Here is a 20,797-nt window from a genome sequence, read left to right as displayed (position 1 = left end):
AAGTAACAGAATAACGATATTTAAAAAATCAACACCGATTTTTACCAATGCATGTTTTTTTAAAAAGGTAAACCAACAAAACGGATGGATAGAAAAAGCATACAACCATTTGAAATTGTTATAGAATAACAAAAAGGTGAAATAATGATAGAACTAACAAAAACAAAAACTAAAATTTGATATAGACGAAGCGATTTAGAAAAACCAAAATAGAATCGTAGATAGATTGCAAGGGCTTTTAGTTCTTCAAAGGACTTGTTACAGCAATCAACTATAAATTAAAATAAGTGTAAAATGAACGTAAAAAGGTTGTTCAACAGTGTGAAAAACAGTTGAAATACATAAAGTATTGTACTGAAACATATGGAAGCCTTATAAACAAAACATTCTGCTCCTTTGGATTAATTCCCAACTACGGTATTGGCGTATCCTTTGTGAGGTAGTCTCTCATACTTTAATTTAATTTAAGCTAAGCCTACTTGAATTCATATTTGTGAAATTAATTATTTATCCCTGATCTAAAGTTAAGTAACACAAGTTTAATCTTCCAAGTGATCTAAAGTAAGAGCAATATCGTATATAACATGCCTTCAATCGCCGAATCACCACAATTCCACTACCTCGTCACTAGTTTCCGTTATCCCCGCCCGTTGATGATCTTCCCCCTTTACCGGATGCAGTTGGCTGATTCTTGTTTGTCAAACCGGGTTTGGCTGCACTTTACGACGGCATCCGTTCCCTTCCGTTCCACTCCCGTAGCACATTACCGATGTGTGCCTTGCGCACACTTTATTGCGGCACGACTGCTAATGATGGGCTTCTTGCAGGGCCGGTGATCATTGGCGACGATTGACAACGCCCCTTTGCCCCCGAAGCGCGCGACGACGAACTGGTTTCGGTCTCGCTGCTAATGAGCTCCGTGGCGTAAAATAGAGAGCAAACCAAACATAAGCAGTGAATATTCAGATCGTGATCATTTCTAGGTGAGGGCTCCTTCTATAGCTGCTTTTAGTGGGTGCACTTCTAGAGCGCACTCCGCTGAGTTCGGCATCATGAAGGAACCGAACCGAGCCCGGTGCATAGACGCGGGCAAAGAAGGTACGGGAAGATGCTGTTGCCGTTGACCTGATTCCGCCAAACGAAACCGGAGCCAAAAGCTTACTCATCGCGTAGAAGAGGTAATGGAAAAGTGAGCAGGGAGACGGCGGAGGGAAAGAAAGCCGGTAAAAATCGGGACAATTGATAATGCCCGTGCCGTTCCAGCACTCAATCTCGGAGATGAAGTGGCACGGAAATATCACTCCATCGAAAGCACTCTTGGGTTGAACGGGGGAGAAAAAAAAACCCGAAGTTCCACCCGGGAAATGCTGTGGGAGACGATGACCCACAGCAGCCGCCAACCGCAAAGCGATGTTGATGATGATGAAACCGCAATGCGCGATTGGAAGTGAAAATGTGAGGTGTGAAGCGAATGGATAAACACTGTGGAATGCCGGGCGCCGAAGCTTTTTCGTTAGTGGGTTGTGAAATCTGGGAACAATTTTCTTCTTTTCCATGGCGTTGGACGAAGAGGTTCCCCACGTGGCCCCCTGGAATGGAAACATGTCGCTATGTGAACTGATTTAACAAACGGTTGTAAATTAATCGCATTCGATCAATCTCGTCGTGAAACCATCAACCGAAGTAGCTTACGTTTTCTGCTATGACAATCTCTGATGTGTGGTTTTGACAGTCCAGAGGCTCTTGTTCGAAGGTGCACAGAAAGGTTTCCTTCTTTGAGACAGCAATTTCTTCAGTCCACGTCCGCCCGTTTTTTAGCCATTTCACCGTAAATCAATTTTCACCACGAAAGCGACTAACCACAACCTTTTGCTATGCATTTTTTGCCTCATGTTCGGTGCTGCCTCTCACTAAGCTTCCCTTGTAGCGGGTTTGGGTGGGTTCAACCGTTGGTCACAACCTCACGAAGCCGCAAAGTATCCCCAAGACGACAGACAATGGGATCGCAAAGATGGTGGGATGGGTCTAAGCGAACCCCTACGAAGAAGATTGGAGATGAATCGTAACGCCGGAAAATCGTGCAACGATCGTGAACTTTAAGAAAACCGCAGCCATGGCACAGTGGCTCACTCCAAGGCATAAGGTTGCCTTCGCAGATTCTCTAGAAGATTTAACATTTATTTACTATTTTAAACTGTTTAAATAATAAAGTAAACATTTGGATACTTCATACTCATAGTAAATTAAATATTATAATTCAGATAAGATTAAAAAAAAATATCGTTCTTCACTTCACTTAAGGTACCCAGAGGCTAAATACGCATTGTAACACGTTACAGTTTAGTAATCTTATTTCTTCAGTAAAATAAGGTGAACCATATTTTAAACAAACAAATTTTTAAATATCAATCGAAAAGTTCGCTTCCTAAACCACTGTGCATGGTGGCAAAGGAAAGTTTAATGCTTTGCTTGATGAAAAAAAACCCGCACATTCTCCATTCCTTCTCTCCATGAAAAGCGTGGTTGCATCTAACTTTTACCCGATTGCAACCCGAAACGCAATGCAGGAAAATGTGTATATGTAACAGCTCGATGGGGGGGGGAGGGAAAGCTTTTTAGCCCCAAAAAGAAAGAAAGTAAACATACAAGCCATCCAGTGGCGGTAGCAGCGCATTGCCGATTATAGTTATCTTAGCTAAAACAAAAGAAACTCGAGCAGAGGAAAGCGAAAAAATCCGAGCGATAGACATAGCGTACAAACATTCAGATCAAATAGAAAAGCCAGGTTTGCTTGGCATTGGTCGGGAAATTTTAAACGGAAGTTTTTCGTGGGCACGAGATGAAACCGATAGAGACGGAAAAAGGTTGAGGGTTGCAATTAAACAAGATATGGCGAAAAATTCCAACCGTGGCAAGCAGCGAAATGGATAAATTAAAAAAAAGGGGAAAGGAAAGATGAGAAAGATAGTAGTAAGACCAAGAAAAAAAAGTAAATAACACCTAGAGCAGCTATTTTACGCATTTTGCTTTCTTTTTTCGAGGCGAAATAGAGAAAATCTTTTTGCTCCATGGAAATTGCTAGTAGTATTAAAATCGGGCTAGTTATAAGTAAGTTCGTGTGAATAAATTAATACAAAAATACTGAATAAATTAATACAAAAATACGTTAGGAAATTAACAAAATTGTGTGCTGAACTTGTTAGTTTGGAGAATAGATTCCATCCACGTAACACTTATATTAATTGAACGTATTTTTCTATCGAACCGAAGACGGATGCCTTCGCCATATCAAGTTTCTTCTCACGCACAACTCCGATATCCGGTAACGAACTCTTTCCCGTCCACAAGCTTCTCGCTGCTACTACTCTGAAACGCAAAACCACACCTCATAGGCCGGGTTATGTCTACGGAAGCCACGCTGACACACGACGACGAGCGACGAACGATAATGATTCCCGAGGTGTTGGTCACAGTGATGGAATTTTATCACCATTTCTTTATTCTTGTCGCGCATTCTATGCCTCATCGCTATCATCGACTTCTGAAGTTGATGGTTTTATGGTTCCATCGAACTAAAAACCGATCCCCGGTGGTTAGTTACCTTTGGTATGAGTAACTACGCTTCCCCATGTAGGCAAGGCCCATCTTTTCCATCTCCACGAGTCACCCTGGATCTCGGGCACCTTCCACCGCACGACGGAGAAGCCCCAAGTGGCGATGAATCAGCCGTACGTGTATCGTGGTGGAATTTAAAACTGACTCCAATGACCTAGGACCGATGACAGAGTTGTCGTCGTCTCGAATATCGTAGCCACGTTACGTTCCCTTCTTTCTCCCCGTGATCGTGTGGCATTTTTACGCCTATTAGTATGGTTAGGTTTTCGTTTTCGTAACTGGAAATAATGCTCCAAGGTGCAGTAGTAGTGTGATGAGATGAGATGAACTTTTTTTTTACCCATTAGCACACTTAGAGGGAGTCACAAGTTCGAAAAGATCCATTAAAATGGTGCCTCGTAGTTAGTTTACAAAACTATTTTTAAAACGAGGGCGGAACGTCCAAAATAACCTGCGATCAAACATTGGCGATCCCAAAACGAACGTTGAGCCTCGCTTCAACGGCTTCGCAAGGCGGTTGTTTTGAATATTCAAATATGCCCACCCTGTGGCGGAATCCCTCCCCGAAGGAAATGGAACACGATCACAACGGCCTCTTTCCGCCAGCAACATCTTGAAGAGAAAGCCCGGACGAAACGCACCGTGAAACATGTTTACACACCAGTCGCGTAAGGAGAACGAAGGAACTAGCGAGAACGAAGGAAACGACGATCGCGTCGCTGGGGGAAGAACTTTTCCTCTTCTCTAGGTTCTTATGGCTGGCCTTTACGCTTTGCTGGCTCGAACCGCTCAAGAAGCTTTCCCTCCCGTAGGTTGGGGCGAACACCGTCCGGCAACAAACGGAAGAATCGTTCGAGGGGACCATACACACCGCGAATGGCAATTCATGGCTTGGGTCTGGAAACGTGTTTTGAGGTGTACCTTCAACAAGATATTTTCCCTTTCTCTCTCTCTCTCTACCTCATTCTTGACGGTCATTCTGCCAAGAGCACACAGATGTTCACAACGAACATACCAAGTTTCGGTCGAGACGCGCCATGCCTGAACCGGCGGATCGCACCCACTGCATGCAATTATCGGGTCCGAAGGAGGCAAAACTCGTTTTAAATTGCCTTCGTCATTACGCCGTTAGAGTCTTGTAAAGGATTGCGGGACGCGAATGGGATGCGATCGATTTGGTGCCTAAGGTATTTGGCGTTCAAATTTGAATTGCCTTTTAAAGATGTGGGTTTTTAGAGTTTCTTCGGTTTGGATTCTGACCATGAAAAATAGTAATTAATGTATTGTTTGTTACATTCTTTGGGCAAAGAGCTTCCGCAACTTTTTCTAATTTTTATCATAGCTTTACAAATATTGCTATAAACATAACTTTCCTCGTTAAAAATGATTTTGTCTTGATGAAATTTAATCTTTTCAAATAATCAATTTAAAATAAGGATATAAGAATCGAATAGTACGAATAAAAATCTCCTTGAAAGTTTAAGAATTTCTACGAAGAAATCCTAATAAAGAACGATAGTTTTTAAACTCTCCCAAAATGTTATGACGGCTGACCACCGATCTATAATATACCGTCTTTCGGTCACACAAACTCTCTTCGGAGGGAGGCCTTGTCCCACTAGGGGATGTCGTGCCACTTAAAAAAAAAAAATGTTATGAAAAGGTAATAAATAATGCTCGAATGAAGTAATTACATATCTAACAGTTTTCTATTATGCACACACGTGCATTTATGCGCAAACTTGGTTGTTTTGACACAATCTGCTCGTAGCCACCAACTTAACCCCACCCGAACGATGGACCAACCACCCCCACATCAACCTTCCCCCACTCCAACAACCACATCAACAAAAAGCAACAACAATGGAACCCCCAAAACAATAACACACATTTCCGTTTCAAAAACAAAAGCCACTTCCCGTGGACCCTTGACGGTTCGTGTCCATTATGGTTTTTCTTTTCTCTATTTTTGTTGTGGTTTTCTCTAACCCTTGCCGAGGCCCTTCCGAAAGAGAAGTGGAAAACACGCTGCACCAACGGGGGAAAAAAGCAACTGTTTTCCCTCCGCGCGGCGGTGGTAATGACCAAAACAAAAATATGGCGCAGGGTAAATTTACCGCTATCAGATTTTTCCATCACTGCAACCCACCCCGAGGGTGTGTTTACTTGAGCAAAACACATTAGTGCCTTGATGGAAAAATGTTCTACGAAGTGTTACGATGGTGCGGTTCGAGCATTTCTTCATCCACAAGGACGTTCGTCAGCTGTCAGACGAGCAACGGAGAGAATCCTCCACATAAGGACACGTTCCAATCCTCCCCGGCAATACAGCGACGGGTAAGGCCGGGCGCAAATGCCATAGCGTCGCCATCGATTTTTCTTTTGCTTGTCCCCCCACCCGTTACGTTGCGCATCGACCTAGATTTTGCGGTTCCTTACAAAAGACATTCTGAACTTAAGCAAATCGCAGCAGCCCATTGGAGAATCGGAGAGACGAGGAGATTGTCATGTGGTGAGTCATGGCGACGACATCGATTCCGAGACTGGCGCCACCAAGGTCAGGACTACAGTTCCCTTCGCACAAACACACACACACACACATGCACACTGACACACGTAGGTCAGAGAGCAATCTATTGTAGCACAAAGAAGTGAACATTGCGTCGTCACTGGTGGGTCGCTGGATAAATCGCTGCTGGATCCGAGTTGGCTTGCAACACCTTAAATTGCAATGGTTGTGGGGTGTGTCCCTGAGGCGTCGGAACGAAGGGTAAATTACTGCGGCTTGTACGTCGGCTCCGAATAAGGGCCGTACCGAATGGAGCGGCCGCTGGTGATGCTGTGAACTGCGCCGTGTTGTTGTTTACTTGATAGGCGACGAACCTCCAGGGTACAGCGTTGCACAAGAACGTAAACAACGTCTTGGAAGACCTTCCACCGTCGTTTCGATCACAAAGCACACAAGTAGGCCCAAGTTATCTCGCTGTGTTGCACATAAACCCGGTTCTAGCCAACGGACTTTGTTGTCCATTTTTTTTCTTTTCTTTACATCCCCCCACTCCCCAAGAAGGTACGCTCCCCTTCGCCCGCTGCCCGTTGGGAAGGCGAAGGAGATCCAACGATCACATCACGATGCAAGACGCGCGTCTACATTCCACCGCGGGCCGCCAAGGTGGCGACGATGGAGGAAAACCTGTTCTGGTACTGTCCCGCTCTTGGGGAACGAGTGAAAGCAGGACGGTCGATCCGGGCCGTAACCGACGGTTGGGGAAACACACGTACGTGTACACACACACACAGACGAAGCACCGGACACTGCAAGCTTTAACCCGTTCCGTCCGGTACGAGGGATGCGAAGCCATCTCCGTATCCCCATCGATTAAAGATGGTGGATCAATGCTTTGGATGCACTCCCTTTTCGGTTTTCAGGCACTGGAATAACGCTTTTCCTTTTGCTAACTCACACTTTAACTTCTCCACGTAGCACGAGTTTTGCTTAACGGTTACAAATCACCAGCGGGAAATTTTCTTTCCACACCAAAAAGAACATAATTTTCCACCACAATATCACTTTGCAATCCCGTCCAGCCAACTAAGATTTACCTTCGAAATTCCGCCGCCGAATGGTTTGAAACCCACAAGAAAACAGTTTCTCCGCCCAAAAGTCGAAGAAAGCACAGGAAGTTTTGGGTGCGGTTTGGGGCACAAGAAGAAAAAAAAACTAACGAAACAAACTAAGGGAAGCCCGCGTGGACAAACGCGCCACGGACTGCTACGCAGGGGAGAAGGGTTTTTCACGTCCTCACACAACAGGTACGAACCACGTCGCTGAAGTAACCAAACTAACGTAACGTTACGCCTTATGGGGTACGCAAACCCGCCGGTCCGTCCCGCCGGGGGTAGTTTTGGGCCCTTTTCTCTCGATTCGGGCTTCTCTTTTGCACGCATGAGGGTGGCATAGGAGGGAGTATACTTTTTCCTTTTCCTTCATTGTCTTTACGATCGTTTTGTGCGCCCGGTCATAAGAGAGAACCGGAGAGATAATGAGTCAGGAGAGAGAACATGTGAGAGAAGCACGATGGGGATTTCGATGGATCACGTCACCGTGACGTCACTGTTCTACTAATATCCAATAGTAAAGTGCAATAGTACTGGACAAAAATAGACCCACACAAATAATTTATATAAATAACGGATTGATCTTATTTAAAAATTAAGCAAATTTAAAACACTTACCGAAATTGGATGGATTGAAATTAAAAAAAAAAAATGGTTAAGTGCGGTAGCATTTATTTTCGGATAACGCATTTTTATATTTCAAATTGACGATCCGCAGTTGTTGGGTGCCAAGCTAATTAAACGTATCTTATTTCCGGTGAGGCGCGAGCAAGAAACAAATACGGGGGATTGCTCATTCATTTTTCCTTAATTGCATTGAAAGCATAAACCACACGATGCTGACCGGCAGCTCGCGCGGGTCGTTTATGTGTCACTATAATGAAAGCATACCTTTATTTGGGGCCCCAGACAAACACAACGAACGACTGGAAAGGAATGGGAAAAGCCCTTAAGAATGGAACAGAGGGTCGTCTGTCCGCCTGCGCATCAGTGCGAGAAACGCATCGCCTGTTTACTTATTATGTGTGCGGTGTCCTTTTCTACGGCGAGGAGGATGATGACGGCGGCGGCGGGAAGGCACGGTCGGTCGTCAGGTAGGTTCAAATGAGGTCATCCGTGACGCCAAAGGTTCTGGTAGGAGAACAGGTTTCTTGTAATAGGACATTAAGGTGCGATTACAGGGCGAGTGAAAACGAAAATGAAATTTCGTTTCTCAACGATATTTTATAAAACACCTTTTGAAATATGGCATTGTAGCAATTCGTTGAACAAAAATATCTTTGTGATTTGATGAATATATAACAAGCTCGGTAGAATACATAATTGCATCACTTCATTCCAAGTGTTTCTGAAAATTCACAACGTTCACTTGCTATCAATTTGTTACTTAGCTTAACAGACAAAATTCTATAAAAACGAAAAAAGTATAAACGAACTTTTACTACTCCGATATGTTGAAGCCACGTGACGACCAACTGTTTCAGGTGCAACTGAATTAAACATCGAAAATCTTTTCAAATGTCCGCAACGCCATCTGTGTGATAACTGGGGAACTACAAGTCATTTTTTGAATGTTCTGTTTCTTTCGTAGTTTCGGACAAGATAAAATATTTTAAGTTAAAAGTGTTAAGAGAATCGTAGAAAATTAAAAAAATGTTGGCATCACTCAAATACAGGTAGAAAACATTTTAGGAAGTCAACATTAGTTGATTGTCGAGGCGCTTTAAGTAAAGTGTACAAATATCCGCAATGTTATGCAAAGCCTCTGCTGTATCTTAGAATTTCCAAAAACACCATTGAATATATTGAGTATTAGTAATGAGGATGTGAATGGAACTCCATTCAATTTAGAACCTTTTGCTGGCCAAAAAATAGCTATGCATCGTAGCGCAGCATGTTTAGATATTCAGGATACGATTCTAGAGAAATAAAACATATGTAAATAAAAGCCCACTCATTTTTCTTCAGAGTTATTTAAAATTTTATTATACTGCAGAAGGAAGAAGGACCACCCTCATACAATTCAGGGTTTTAAGCCATAAATACCCTTTTGGTTTAGAGACACAGATAACAGGTTGTTTTCCCTTCGACCCTACATATGAGATCACCAGTCGGGCATGCTATCTTCGTCGTACACACACACAACTGCCCTTGATGATCGCCGACCGCGTCATCAATGTAAAAGCTAGCACTTGTCTACATTTTCCCATCATAAGGACTTTATTAATTACCACATATTATTGCTGGCCAGGTTTGTGTGCTTGTTTGTATCGTAAAGAAAGAAAATCAAACAAAAAATACCTCCAGCACTAGGAGGTTTAAAAGCATTCGAGACACATTTCATGAATTCATTGGCCCTTTACAGTGCAACTCAAACTAGTTCAAGTAAAGTGGGAAGGGATACCTCGTTGTATCGCTTAAATACGTTGCTTTTGGGGTATGGTTGTTTGTGCCTAGATGTTTGCAAATATCTCTCTCTCCCTAAATGTGCCTTAACGACTACTACAACGATTTTTGGCTCTCGTTCACAACAGGATTTCTTTAAACGAAACACTCACCCGCGATCAATCTATTTAATTCATTGGTAGGAAAAAAGTTGACTGATTGCGGATAAAATATCCCTCAACAGAATCATATACTAATAATTATGTAATTTTTCAAGCGCTGAGTGACAATGATATTCCTTTCCTAGGGGATTTAACGACCTTTTCAACCCGAAACAAATGAATGGAGTTCGAACTGGATACTTAAAAGCTATTTTAATGTATTTTTAGAAAATGTGACCTCCTTTTACTCAGGGTTCTAAATTAATAGGAATTAGATTTCGAGACTGGTATTGAAAAGTTCCCTACATCGGGCCAAATCGGGCGCATGTTTTCCTCGTTACCAAATAAGGGTAAACAAGATATCGTTGGTCACAGACCTCTTTTGTGATGGAGTTTTGTGTGGGACTTTTCTGATCGATGATTGGGTTGGGTTATCTGCTCATATGAATTCGCACTCGTCATAAATAATTATAATCAAGTTTTCCGACCTAAAATTAAGCACGATACCGGTTTGATCGTTTTGGTGGGCATTAAACCCTTTGTCTTACACTCTAAAATGAAAATACCGTGCCTCAGAGGAACGGGAGAGATGCTATCGATGACCAAGAAATTTACATTTGGTTGTTGGTTGTCTGATTTGTTTCTTAAATGCTACACTGAAATAGACACTTTCATCGACAAAAAACTCGCCATTACTCTCTCGTCGTCACGCGGTTTGCAGACACAGTTTCTGCATTACAAAACTGACCGTAGGAAGAAGTATGGGGGAACACGGTTCCGGCTCTACACATTCGCCGTTTGAGCTCGGTCAGCCGCGTGTTCGATCCGATACGACAGTTTAGTATCGCCCGCGAGCACCGACCGGTGACCGCGACCGGAAGCGACCACCACCGCCACCACCACTGCTGCGGCCACCACCGTAGCTACCACCGCCGCCGCCACCACCAAAGCTTCCGCTGCTGCTGCCATAACCTCCGTCGCGTCCACCACCATCACGACTGTAGCCACCGCCAGTGGAGCGACCGCCGCCGCCGCCACCACCACCGCTGCTACCGTAACCACCGTCGAAGCGGCCGGAGCTGCGGCTTCCCCCACGGAAGCTGCCTCCACCGCCGCTACCACCACCTCCACTGCCGCTGCGATAGCTCGAGCCTCCCCCATCACGGAAACCGCCACGCGAGCCGTTCCGGAAGCTACCGCTACTACCGCCGGCTCCGCTGCTTCCGCTGCCACCATTCCGACCGGGCGGCCCACGGAAGCCCCGTGTGGCACCCCGCGGATTGCGGCGTCCCTTCGAGATTTCGACACGTAGCTTCGAGCCAAGGATATCCTGCCCGTTCAGATTGTCGCAGGCCGTTTCCGCCTCATCCTTGTTTTCGAACTCGATGAATGCGAAACCTGGTGGATTGAAAGCTACCCAGACAGAGTTCAATTTACCGTACTTGGTGAATTCGCCCTCGAGATCCTCCTTCTTCACTTTATCGGTGAGGTTGCCGACGTAGACACGTGTACCCTTCTGATCGCCCATTATGCTTTCGCGCAGAGGTCGTCTGTGTGGTAACCGCTGTTGTTGTTGTTGTTGTTGTGGCTGCTCAAATCAAATCAAACAGGATTGTTTTTTATCACACCACCTCGCCCACTATCGCTCTCTCGCTCTCTATCTCTCTCTTTTACCCCAACAAACACACAGGATTGCCCACTATATGATCTCTAGGAGTGTCGCTATTTGCTTACGCACAGATCGAAGAAGGCGCGCGCGCTGGTGCAGCTTTCGAAGCAGTTGCGTTGTCGAAGGAGTCGTAGTAGTCGAGAAGCCGCTCGAGGACGCTCTTGCTCGCTCTCAATCCCTAAAATGTCACCGGTTGGCGCAGGTGACCGCGTTGGCGGGGATGATTACGGTCGTCGTTGCGTGCGAATAATCCCCATGCGTCGACGAGTGGGATGTGTAGGAGGAGAGTAGTAGCGCAGTAGTAGTTCTTCGACGTGTTTGACTGTGAAATTGATCAGAATAGTGGTTCGTAGCGAAATAGATTACTTGTAGAACAATGCTAAGGGCTGAGAGTTGGTTTTGGTTTGTTGGTTGGTGGTGGTGGAGGAGATGTGTCAAATGTTCAAAAAATGGCTCTTACTGACGCTGACGCGTAGGGGGCACAAACAACGGTGGGAGGGTAAAGTTAAATGGGGACTAATGGACCTCAGCAAACAGAAACGAACACGCATTTACAGTTGCTGCAATTCTTACTGTTTCGAATAGAGCCCAGAAGGTGAACGATGATGAGGAAAGATGGGCAAATATAAACAAAATCCGAAGCAGTTGCTAACTAGGACATGGAAAAAGGAAGAGATAAACGGCAAAGCTTTACTGGGAATACGAGTTGTTCTTTTGCGCATGTGCACAACGACTTGACAATAAAGTAATGAGTGTAAAAACTCAGAAGGTTTTGTGATTGTGTCAAATTCGTACAAACTTTGATGTGGATTGGAGAACCTTTTCTTTTCTATATGTTGTAAATTGCATGCTTGTATGAAATGTTTTCAGTTACGAAATGGTCAGTTTTATAGTATCCAGCAAGATATTGATAATGTTGATTGATAGTCCTCTGCCGGCGAAATAACTACGATTGTACGAATAAGACACTGCAACCCTGTTCTTTTCAAAACATGCAGAATGTTTTTTCCACGAGTGAATCTACATTGTTACTATAACTGATCCCTTGGTAAAGGAAATTTTGCAAATCGAAACATTTTAATTTCAACAGATCAAGAAAGATGAAATTCAATTTGCATGCAAATATACTCTCGGATGCATTCGAAAATCGTGTGAACATTTAATAGGGAGGCTGGAAATCGTAGGGGAAGGTAAAGGGATGGGTTGAATTATCCAAACAACGGACGATGAAGAATATACGAAGAACTGAAGCGTAGAACTATAAACACGCGCTACTACTGTTTTCGTCCTTGAGCGGGATGCGTTTTTTAGGATGCGAAGAAAAATACGTCGGAACAAAAATGAAGAGTATGCGTTGAAGAGAGAGATAGATAGAGCGCGTTCGCATTAGTAGTGAATAGCCGCTGTTGTAGCTTCTCGTCGGACGGTAAAAGCTGATCATGTTTGTCCTAATTGTTGCTTGCTTGCAGCCGATCTAATTCGATCGATTAGATGATTTCTTTTTGACGATACGTTCGTACAGGGCGACAGGCAGGTAGAAGATAGAGTGCGCGAGAGATACAACAGCAGCGCCAGCAGCGACTGAAGGTGATTATTATTAGGAGTTTTTTTTTGTAGGCAGCAGGATTTGGTGATGCTGAGAAGATGTTTTGCGCTTGGCTTAAGAATTTCAGTTCAGCCGTGAGATGTCGATGATTCTCGTTTGCTCGGTCTACGGGGGAAGATGTACTTTGTGTGCAAACTGAACATATCACATGCAATTTGTAAACGTTGGTGTGTCGTTGGAGAGCAGCAGGTGGGGATGGTAGTGTGTCTGTCGCGACGTTCGACCAGAAGGTCGAAAAAGATACGGAAATAAACTCGATGAACAAAACAAATAAAAGAAGAAACCGATCAAAAATGTACACATCGTATAAAACCACACACGAAGAAACGAAACAAAGTAGCGCTGGGATGCGGAGATAGTGAAGGAGGATGGTGGTCTACTTTGATGCAACTGTAGTTTTTTTGTTCGAAGTTCAAAACGATCCTGCTGCTGCCAGTGGTCGAGAAGTGATGCAGAAGGTCTTTCTAGCCTGCTTGCCAGCCGTGGGATCGACCGGGTCCGGGGAAAGCATTTGAAGCAAAACATTGAAGCGTAGCGTAGTAGGAAGAATTCGAACATTCGAAGAAAAAGCGCAGCGTAGTGACGGATCGTGATGTGGTGCATTTGGTGACTTTGTTTTCTATTTCGCACAGCCCATTTTGTCATGTATCAAGAAATCTTGTGCAACAGAATATCAGCTCAGCAAATATGGATATGAACTGCTAACACGACGTACGCCGGCACATCAAAGTCATTTAAGGAGCTAAGTCTGTTCAGATACAATTTGTAAGCAGCAGCACACTCATTATGTGCATGTGCAACAGAATATGGGTGTTCAGTGAAACCCACCGACGTCATGCTGTGTTCGAAGAACCATGAGTGTGTCTTTTAAAATGGCCAAACCGCGATCAGAGCTGTTTAGGGTCGGTAGCCTTCGACCATAAGTCGTTGATAGATTTAGTCACGATTTTAACGACCCATTCGTTGTTGACTAACGTGCCCATTTTTGATCCATCATCCAAGCAAGCAGTGTTTCTCTTTCCGAACTCGCAGATGTGCGAGAAAAGTGTAAGTTCAACAAAAAACGCGATAAAAGAAACGGAAAGAGCGGTGGCAGTTGTAGGAGCAGCACATGAAAGATTAACGTAAGAAAAATGAAAAAGGTTTGCACACTGTGGCGATGCATAGCGAAGATGAAAGCTATTTGATTTTCCTCCTTGAACAAAGGCGCTTGCGCACCAGAAATCACGTACGGGTTAAAAAATAGATATTATTGGGAGCGACCTCCTCCAAAACGGTCGAAAATAATAGCGTGAAATATTACATGATCACACTTTTGCAACGACTCTCGGTTTCATGTTGGGTCATGTGTGCGGCACGCTCGTTTTGAGGGTGTTGCTGATAAAATACTCTGTTTTCCGTTTGAAAAATCAACTAGCGCTTGTATCGCGCTGCAGCAGGAGCACTTTTTTCTGCCTTTTCTTGAGGGGACGGTCGGGGTCATTTTAGGTAGAAAATCATACGGGGGTGGTTGGATACGGTTCGTTTTTTAGTGGCGTTTCGAACGAAGACAAAAACTAGAGTTTTGCTTTTTGGTGATGGAAATGGTTACCGTCGACGTCGTGTGTGGGCGATTCTCGTAGGCGGCTTGTGGGGAGGGTTGGTGTGGAGTGGTAGCGAACGTTCGATGTCGTCGGAGATGCGGAAACGGCACAGAAAACGGGGCTCTCGAGGCGAAAGATTTTTGCTGCACTTATACGTGCAAAACGCCGACCGACGATGAAACAGTGGATGCTTTTCGGTGGTAGCAGCAGTAGCAGCCAAACGGTAACCGGAGCACGGATGTGAAAAATCGATAATGCACACAGCCAACAAAAATGGCGGAAGGTAGCGGCGTACAAGATGATTTCTTCACGCACTGTCTTCTCTGCGCCGGCAATGATGTAGGAGTTTTACGTATCACCGATGAATATGAGTTCACTTTTGCTGGATCACAAAGCAATGGCACTATTTTCTGGCTATAATTAGCCTATTTCTGGGAGCTATCGTTTGGGGTACACTGAATAACCAATTCTTGCACTGCGTACGACACTTGCGACAGCATCGAATGTTCGAACAGGAATGATCAAGAATGCTGAAAAAAGATGCGGTGAATCCATCGTTCATGAGAAAGGAATTATGTCAGAGGTCCGGAACTATCTAAAAAGCCATTAACAGATGGATCTCCTAGGGCCAATTTTGTTCATACTAAACGTTTTATTTTATTCTAAAATATATTGCATGAGATTCACAATTTTTATAAATGATTTTTGTATGTTTCATTAATCGGATAACAATTGTACTAGGTGGATTTTTATCCGATGGAACTAATGGTGGGTTCAAGGTCTATACATCATTTGTAGAAATATGTAAGTAGCTTGGTCGAGTGAATGTTTACCACTCTACTGTACACAAAACAATTTCGTGTCGTTTGAAAGTGTTTTCAATAGGTCGTAAAATATCATCCTTTTTAGTGAAATAAAACATCCGGAAAGCCCATAAAATGTCGCTATCGGCGAACATTAGTGTCGAGGCACCGATAGAAAACCAAATCCAGGAGATAGCCTACGATGGCACGGAGATTTACCAGCTGTAAGTAGAAGGCCCCTGCTTCTTGCGGCCGGCTGACCTTTCGCTGTTGAAAACTGTGACTTATCGAGCTTCCTCTTTCCCAGGCCACCAACGCTATCGGAGCATCTGGCCAAATGTGCCACCAAGATAGACTTCAGCAAAACCTCCAGCGATATCGATCTGCTCCAGCAGTCGATCAAGAAAGAGGACGAGAAAAAAGAGGAAGAATCGAAGGATCCGAAAGAACAGTTCCAGTCGAGCCTTTGGCCGTGGGATTCCGTGCGCAACAAGCTAAAGGAAGCCCTAACCGAGGTGTGCGTCCTATCTGACGTGTTGAACATCGCGAAGGAGAAACGCTTCATGGTGCTGGATCCGATCCCGCAGGAACCACCCGAGGTGAAGCAGATGGTACTGGTGTACGCACGGAAAAAGGCGCTCGCAAGTGCCGCAAACATTCTGCAGAGCGGCGTCGAGCGACTGAAGGCGGCCCAAAGCGACCAGGGTGTAAATCGGAGCAACTCGTCCGACTTTCATATCGAGCTGCTCCGTTTGCGCCGCAATTGGAGGTTAAAGAAAGTTTCCAATACGATCATTGGAGATTTGAGCTACCGGACGGCGGGTTCCAAATTTATGCACCCGGGCATGTTTGAGGTAACGAAGGCGGAAGATGAAGAGTCGGGTTCCCCGCCGGCGAGTCCTTCCGGTGCCGGAGCTGCCGGTACGGTTGCGTGCCCGAAGATCAACTCCGCGCTGCGCGTAAACGTCCCGACCGAGCTGCAGGGTGTTGCGTTCATTAAGGTGATCACCCAGAAGGACCAGGAGGATCTCTGTACCGCCATCGTGAATATGATGGGTTCAACGCAGCTCGTACCGCAGGCCGGTGCATGGCAGCAAACGCTCGAGTACGCCCAGAATGTGCTGTTCTGCAAGGAACTGTTCAACCAGTTGGCTCGTGAAGCTGTTCAGCTGCAGGCGCCAATTCCACACGTTGTCGTTGGTAACCAGATACGGGCGACACTGCTTCCCGGCATCCAGCTCATCATCAGCTTGTGCCACTCGACGTCTTCCGATTCCAACAACAGCTCCGTCCCGATCAAGGACCACGATCACGTGCTCGAGCACAGTCTGCATCAGCTGTTGCGGGAATTTCACCACAAAAACACGCACCACCCGTTCCCCCACCCGGCCAGTGGGCCGCTGGGGCCAAGCAAAAAGCGTATGCTTGCCGGTCCGTCCGCATTCGATCGGCACGAGCTGCTAGAGATGACGAAATCACAAACCCTGCTCGAGCAGATCATCGCTCAGGCGCAGCACATTTTCACGCGCCGTCGCACCCAGTACGTGCTCGATACGGTGGCACGGGATGTGAAGGATCCGATGATCACCTCCCACTGGAACGCAATGAACAGCCCGACGATGTCGTGCGTCAAGATTAACATCACTTCGCACGGCTACGACGCTAACCTGCGCACCTCGCTCGTGATCCACGTGAAGGAACGATCGCTCAAGTGTATCTGCCGCGATGGGCGCATCATGCACATGTCGTACGAGCCGCAGGAATTGCGCGATTTGATCCTCTGCCAGATCAGCCAGCACCAGATCGTGTGCCTGCAGAACCTGGCCAAGTGTATGGCCTGGCAGATCCTTTCCAGCAGCAGCCACCTCGGTATCGGCGCCGTCGAACCGCTCGGGAATGCATCCTCCTGCGTGCTGGCTTCACCGAACAGTGACCGTTTGATTGCGGTCCAAGTTCGCTGTGATTCGCAGATCGATGTGAAAGTTTTCATTGCCCAAAGTCCGGCGAAGGACTTCTTCCCGGGCTCCCTCGTCCAGGGACGCCATTGGGAGCATCTCGGCGGACATTTCAAGGAGGTAAGAGACGGGAAACAATCCTACCTTTAAACGATTGCTTACGCATATTTTATTTTTTTACATTTGCAGGTTCGCTTCGACAAGATGGAGGGTAAAAACTTCCACAACAAAATGGAGTTTCTGATGGCCAGTCTTACCAGTCAGTCTTAAGGAAGGTGCGAATCTGCGATAATCACAGGTCCTTTCTTTCTCCATCCCATAAGCAAACGTATGTTCGATCGGACGATCGTTTTGTATTTTCAATTCATTGCACTCATACTAAAATAATATAACTCATAAAATAAAATCGAAAGCGTGACTGATGAACCGGCGTTGGAAACATTGTAGCACTCCCACTGAAAACTCCAACCCAACTGATCTGTTGGGAAATAAATTTATGATAGATTCGAATACGAACTCAAGCAAATATTCAATTTTGGTATCACATTAAACATTTTACTAATTTTATTACAAATTTTATCATTAAATAGATTGCCACAATGTAAGAGGAATGTATGTGTAATGATAGAACCGCCACCAATCTCTCACTTCTCTACTTCGGACTACAATCATGTACAAGAGAACGATTCACTTTGGGGCGATTATGTTTTTCGTTTTTAATTTGAAAGCTTAAAAAATAGTTACAGATTTAGATAAAAATTGATTTTTGAATATTAAGCGTATCAATCTCATAGAAGCTACCGAGCTTTCTTATTTCCCGGGAAACAGAAACAATTATCCTATATATCATACACCTACGTTCCGCTGTCGTATTTCTCGTCGTATTCGAGCTCGTACAAGAGTTGCTGTATCCGGAGTCGGGCGATTAGGTTTTTCTTGTTTGGTAACCGGCGCAAGATCGGCGCACAGGACATAAGAAACCGCTCGTCCGGATCGGTGATGCCGAGCCGAGCGTCCATTTCTTTGCTCCCCTGACTGCGCGATTCCTCCTCGCGCTGTGGAGGCGAAGGTGCAGCAGGTAGTGTTGGTGGGGCAGGGGATGCTGCTACGGATTCGGTCGATTCTATCCGGTTGGGTTCCGCCACAGTATGCATCGTAGAGTATGCTTCGCACTTCTCAAGCGCAAGGCTTCGACTTACTTCCGGTTTCAGTTTCGGTCGTTTTCGGGCGCGCCTTGAAAGACATTGATCTGTGCACTCGATCGTTTCCGCAGCCGATTCGTAGCACTCCTTTGGAGCCTCCTGGATGTTGTCGGATATTTTTTTCCACATTTCACCGTCGACGCTTTCAACCTCTCCTGGCTTGTAAAAGTCAAGCATCGTAGAATTGAGCCGTTCCTCGTAAAGTATGGATTCCGATTCGCTCACATCCTCTTCTTCGCTAGTTACCAGGTAACTTTCGCTGCTGGGAGGTACTGGTAGCTCACCGTTCTGCTGGTGTTCCTCGGTAAGCGACGGTCCGTGCTGCGGTCGCAATAAACTGGTAGGCAATAGGCCCTCAGATTCGATTTCATCCAAATCATCCTGCTCTTCCTCGTCCTCAGCCACGACACTTTCCGGAAGCTCCGAATCGTTGGGCCTGTGCAAGATCTGAAACAGCTCTTTGCCATCTTCGGTGACGTAGGAAACCGTTACCGGCTCGTCGCCGTACAGATCCAGTTCGTTGTCCAGTCCCAAGTAATCGAAATCGTTACTGTTCTCATTGTACTCGCTATAATCTACGCTTGATTTGTGCCGCCTGCAAAGGAGGAATCGTGGTGGTCAGTATACTCTTGCCACTTCTCGCCCATTGTTTTCCTTACCGTTTTGGGAACCCGGTCTGGTAGAAAGGAAGCAGAAACTCGAGCAACCTGTAGTGTACCCAGGATTTGCGTTCCTCCTCGCCCTTGTTGCGCATATTCTTCTGGAAAGCATCCCGCATGCTACGCCACCGTTTCTTGCACTCCGGCACGGACAGCTTCATCACCATTGCCACCGCATGCCAGGCTTCGTTGCGCACTGTGATACGCTTGTAGTCCTTGTGCATAACGTTGTACAAGATTGGCCGCTTTTTGATTTCGCTGACAAACACCGATTCGTTTACTTTAACGAATTGTCGCTTGCCCGGCGTCTCCGGCGCTGTCGCAGAACTGGTTGCTTCCGCCATGTTGAAGAAGCTCATTTTCTGCATCGTATCACAGCAATGCCGAGCGCAATTCGGGGCAACCGGGACCACTTGTTATTTTGAACTGTTTAAACCAAAACAATTTTCATAAGATTAAACGATCCAAACAAAACAGTACCAAAAAACGCAATGCGTTTCATTTGACACTTCTTCGAGGAATGAGCGTTTTCTGCGACTGCGTTTATATTTGATGTGGCCGAACAAGATCTTTTCGAAGCAAACGACTGCTCATATTTGGATTCTGTACCATTGGTTGTAGCAATTAATATGAGATCATTTAGAATAAGTAGGATAAGGATATACATTTCACTTAATTCATCAATTTTACCAAATGTGGAATATCCCAAGGTATGCATAGGTTGAACCCACCGTGCCGTTCCTTAGATAGGAACTGCACCCAGTAGAATCATTCGATTTTTCAAATACAGTAGACTCCCAGTTATCTGCGGTTGAACTATTTAATTTACTCACGGTTGGCCTTGTTTTTCGTCCTTTTTTGTCACGAATGTTTGGAATATAATGCCTTAATTGTTTGGAATGGAAAGTGATCTTATTCGAATGTCTAATCAGAAATATCTTCATCATTCCGGTAAAATTACAGTTCTCATATTATTGTCAATACCTATAAGCTTTCATTTCTACAACTAAACTGGGAGGTCGAATATGAAAATGTTGGTTTTCATGATTCGAATATACAATTATGCATGGTTTTGTAACAATTTGTTAATAAGTTTATTCTTTACCGAGTACTTCACCAGTACCTGTTGCTGTTTTACTTCATGCAATTAAAGTTGGGCACATTTCTATCTTAAGATGTTATGGAAACAAAAAGAAAGCTTCAGGAAACCTTTTATAATTAAATTGAATGTTGAAAAAGACCGACACGGTAGATAGATGAAAAACGGCGAGTAGCAGTTTAGCAACGAGAAAAGAAAACCATAAAAGGAGTTTAAGAAACCTTCGCCCATTGCGTTCCTAATGATTCGTAAAACTTTTCCTTCGCCGTTCAGTTCGCGGGAGCTCAAATTAAAAACAAATCAATAAGCGCCACTACCGCGACCACCATTCGAACGAATGCTGATTTGTCGACAAATGAGTTTCCACAACGATCAGAAAATGAGCAGAGAAAAAAAAACAGTTTTCCCAAGAACCGAACGAATGAAAGCTTGACACCATCCG

The 20,797-nt window shown here is 45.0% G+C and overlaps 3 protein-coding genes across 3 annotated transcripts; 1 reads left to right on the top strand and 2 right to left on the bottom strand.

The window, feature by feature from the left end:
• Nucleotides 1-9,202: 9,202 nt before the first annotated feature.
• Nucleotides 9,203-15,124, bottom strand: LOC131261985 (RNA-binding protein Rsf1). The gene is made up of 2 exons (XM_058263871.1): nt 14,646-15,124; nt 9,203-11,770 (listed from the first exon to the last, which is right to left on the bottom strand). The coding sequence occupies exon 2, from the start codon at nt 11,305-11,307 to the stop codon at nt 10,618-10,620; it is 690 nt and encodes a 229-aa protein (XP_058119854.1). The 5' UTR covers nt 11,308-11,770; nt 14,646-15,124; the 3' UTR covers nt 9,203-10,617.
• A 372-nt stretch (nt 15,125-15,496) lies between these two features.
• LOC131263290 (mediator of RNA polymerase II transcription subunit 17) lies at nt 15,497-17,897 on the top strand. The gene is made up of 3 exons (XM_058265466.1): nt 15,497-15,664; nt 15,748-17,515; nt 17,585-17,897. Exons 1-3 carry the CDS (start codon nt 15,576-15,578, stop codon nt 17,663-17,665), a joined length of 1,938 nt encoding a protein of 645 aa, XP_058121449.1. The 5' UTR covers nt 15,497-15,575; the 3' UTR covers nt 17,666-17,897.
• Nucleotides 17,898-17,952: 55 nt separating this feature from the next.
• On the bottom strand, nt 17,953-19,748 carry LOC131263345 (uncharacterized). The gene is made up of 2 exons (XM_058265531.1): nt 19,257-19,748; nt 17,953-19,192 (listed from the first exon to the last, which is right to left on the bottom strand). Exons 1-2 carry the CDS (start codon nt 19,622-19,624, stop codon nt 18,250-18,252), a joined length of 1,311 nt encoding a protein of 436 aa, XP_058121514.1. The 5' UTR covers nt 19,625-19,748; the 3' UTR covers nt 17,953-18,249.
• Between the last annotated feature and the right edge of the window lie 1,049 nt (nt 19,749-20,797).

The sequence above is a fragment of the Anopheles coustani genome, chromosome 2 (assembly GCF_943734705.1).
Source record: "Anopheles coustani chromosome 2, idAnoCousDA_361_x.2, whole genome shotgun sequence".
In the NCBI taxonomy this organism is placed as follows: Eukaryota; Metazoa; Arthropoda; class Insecta; order Diptera; family Culicidae; genus Anopheles; species Anopheles coustani.
Note: the sequence above shows the minus strand (reverse complement) of the source record. Positions and strands in the feature narration are given on the sequence as shown.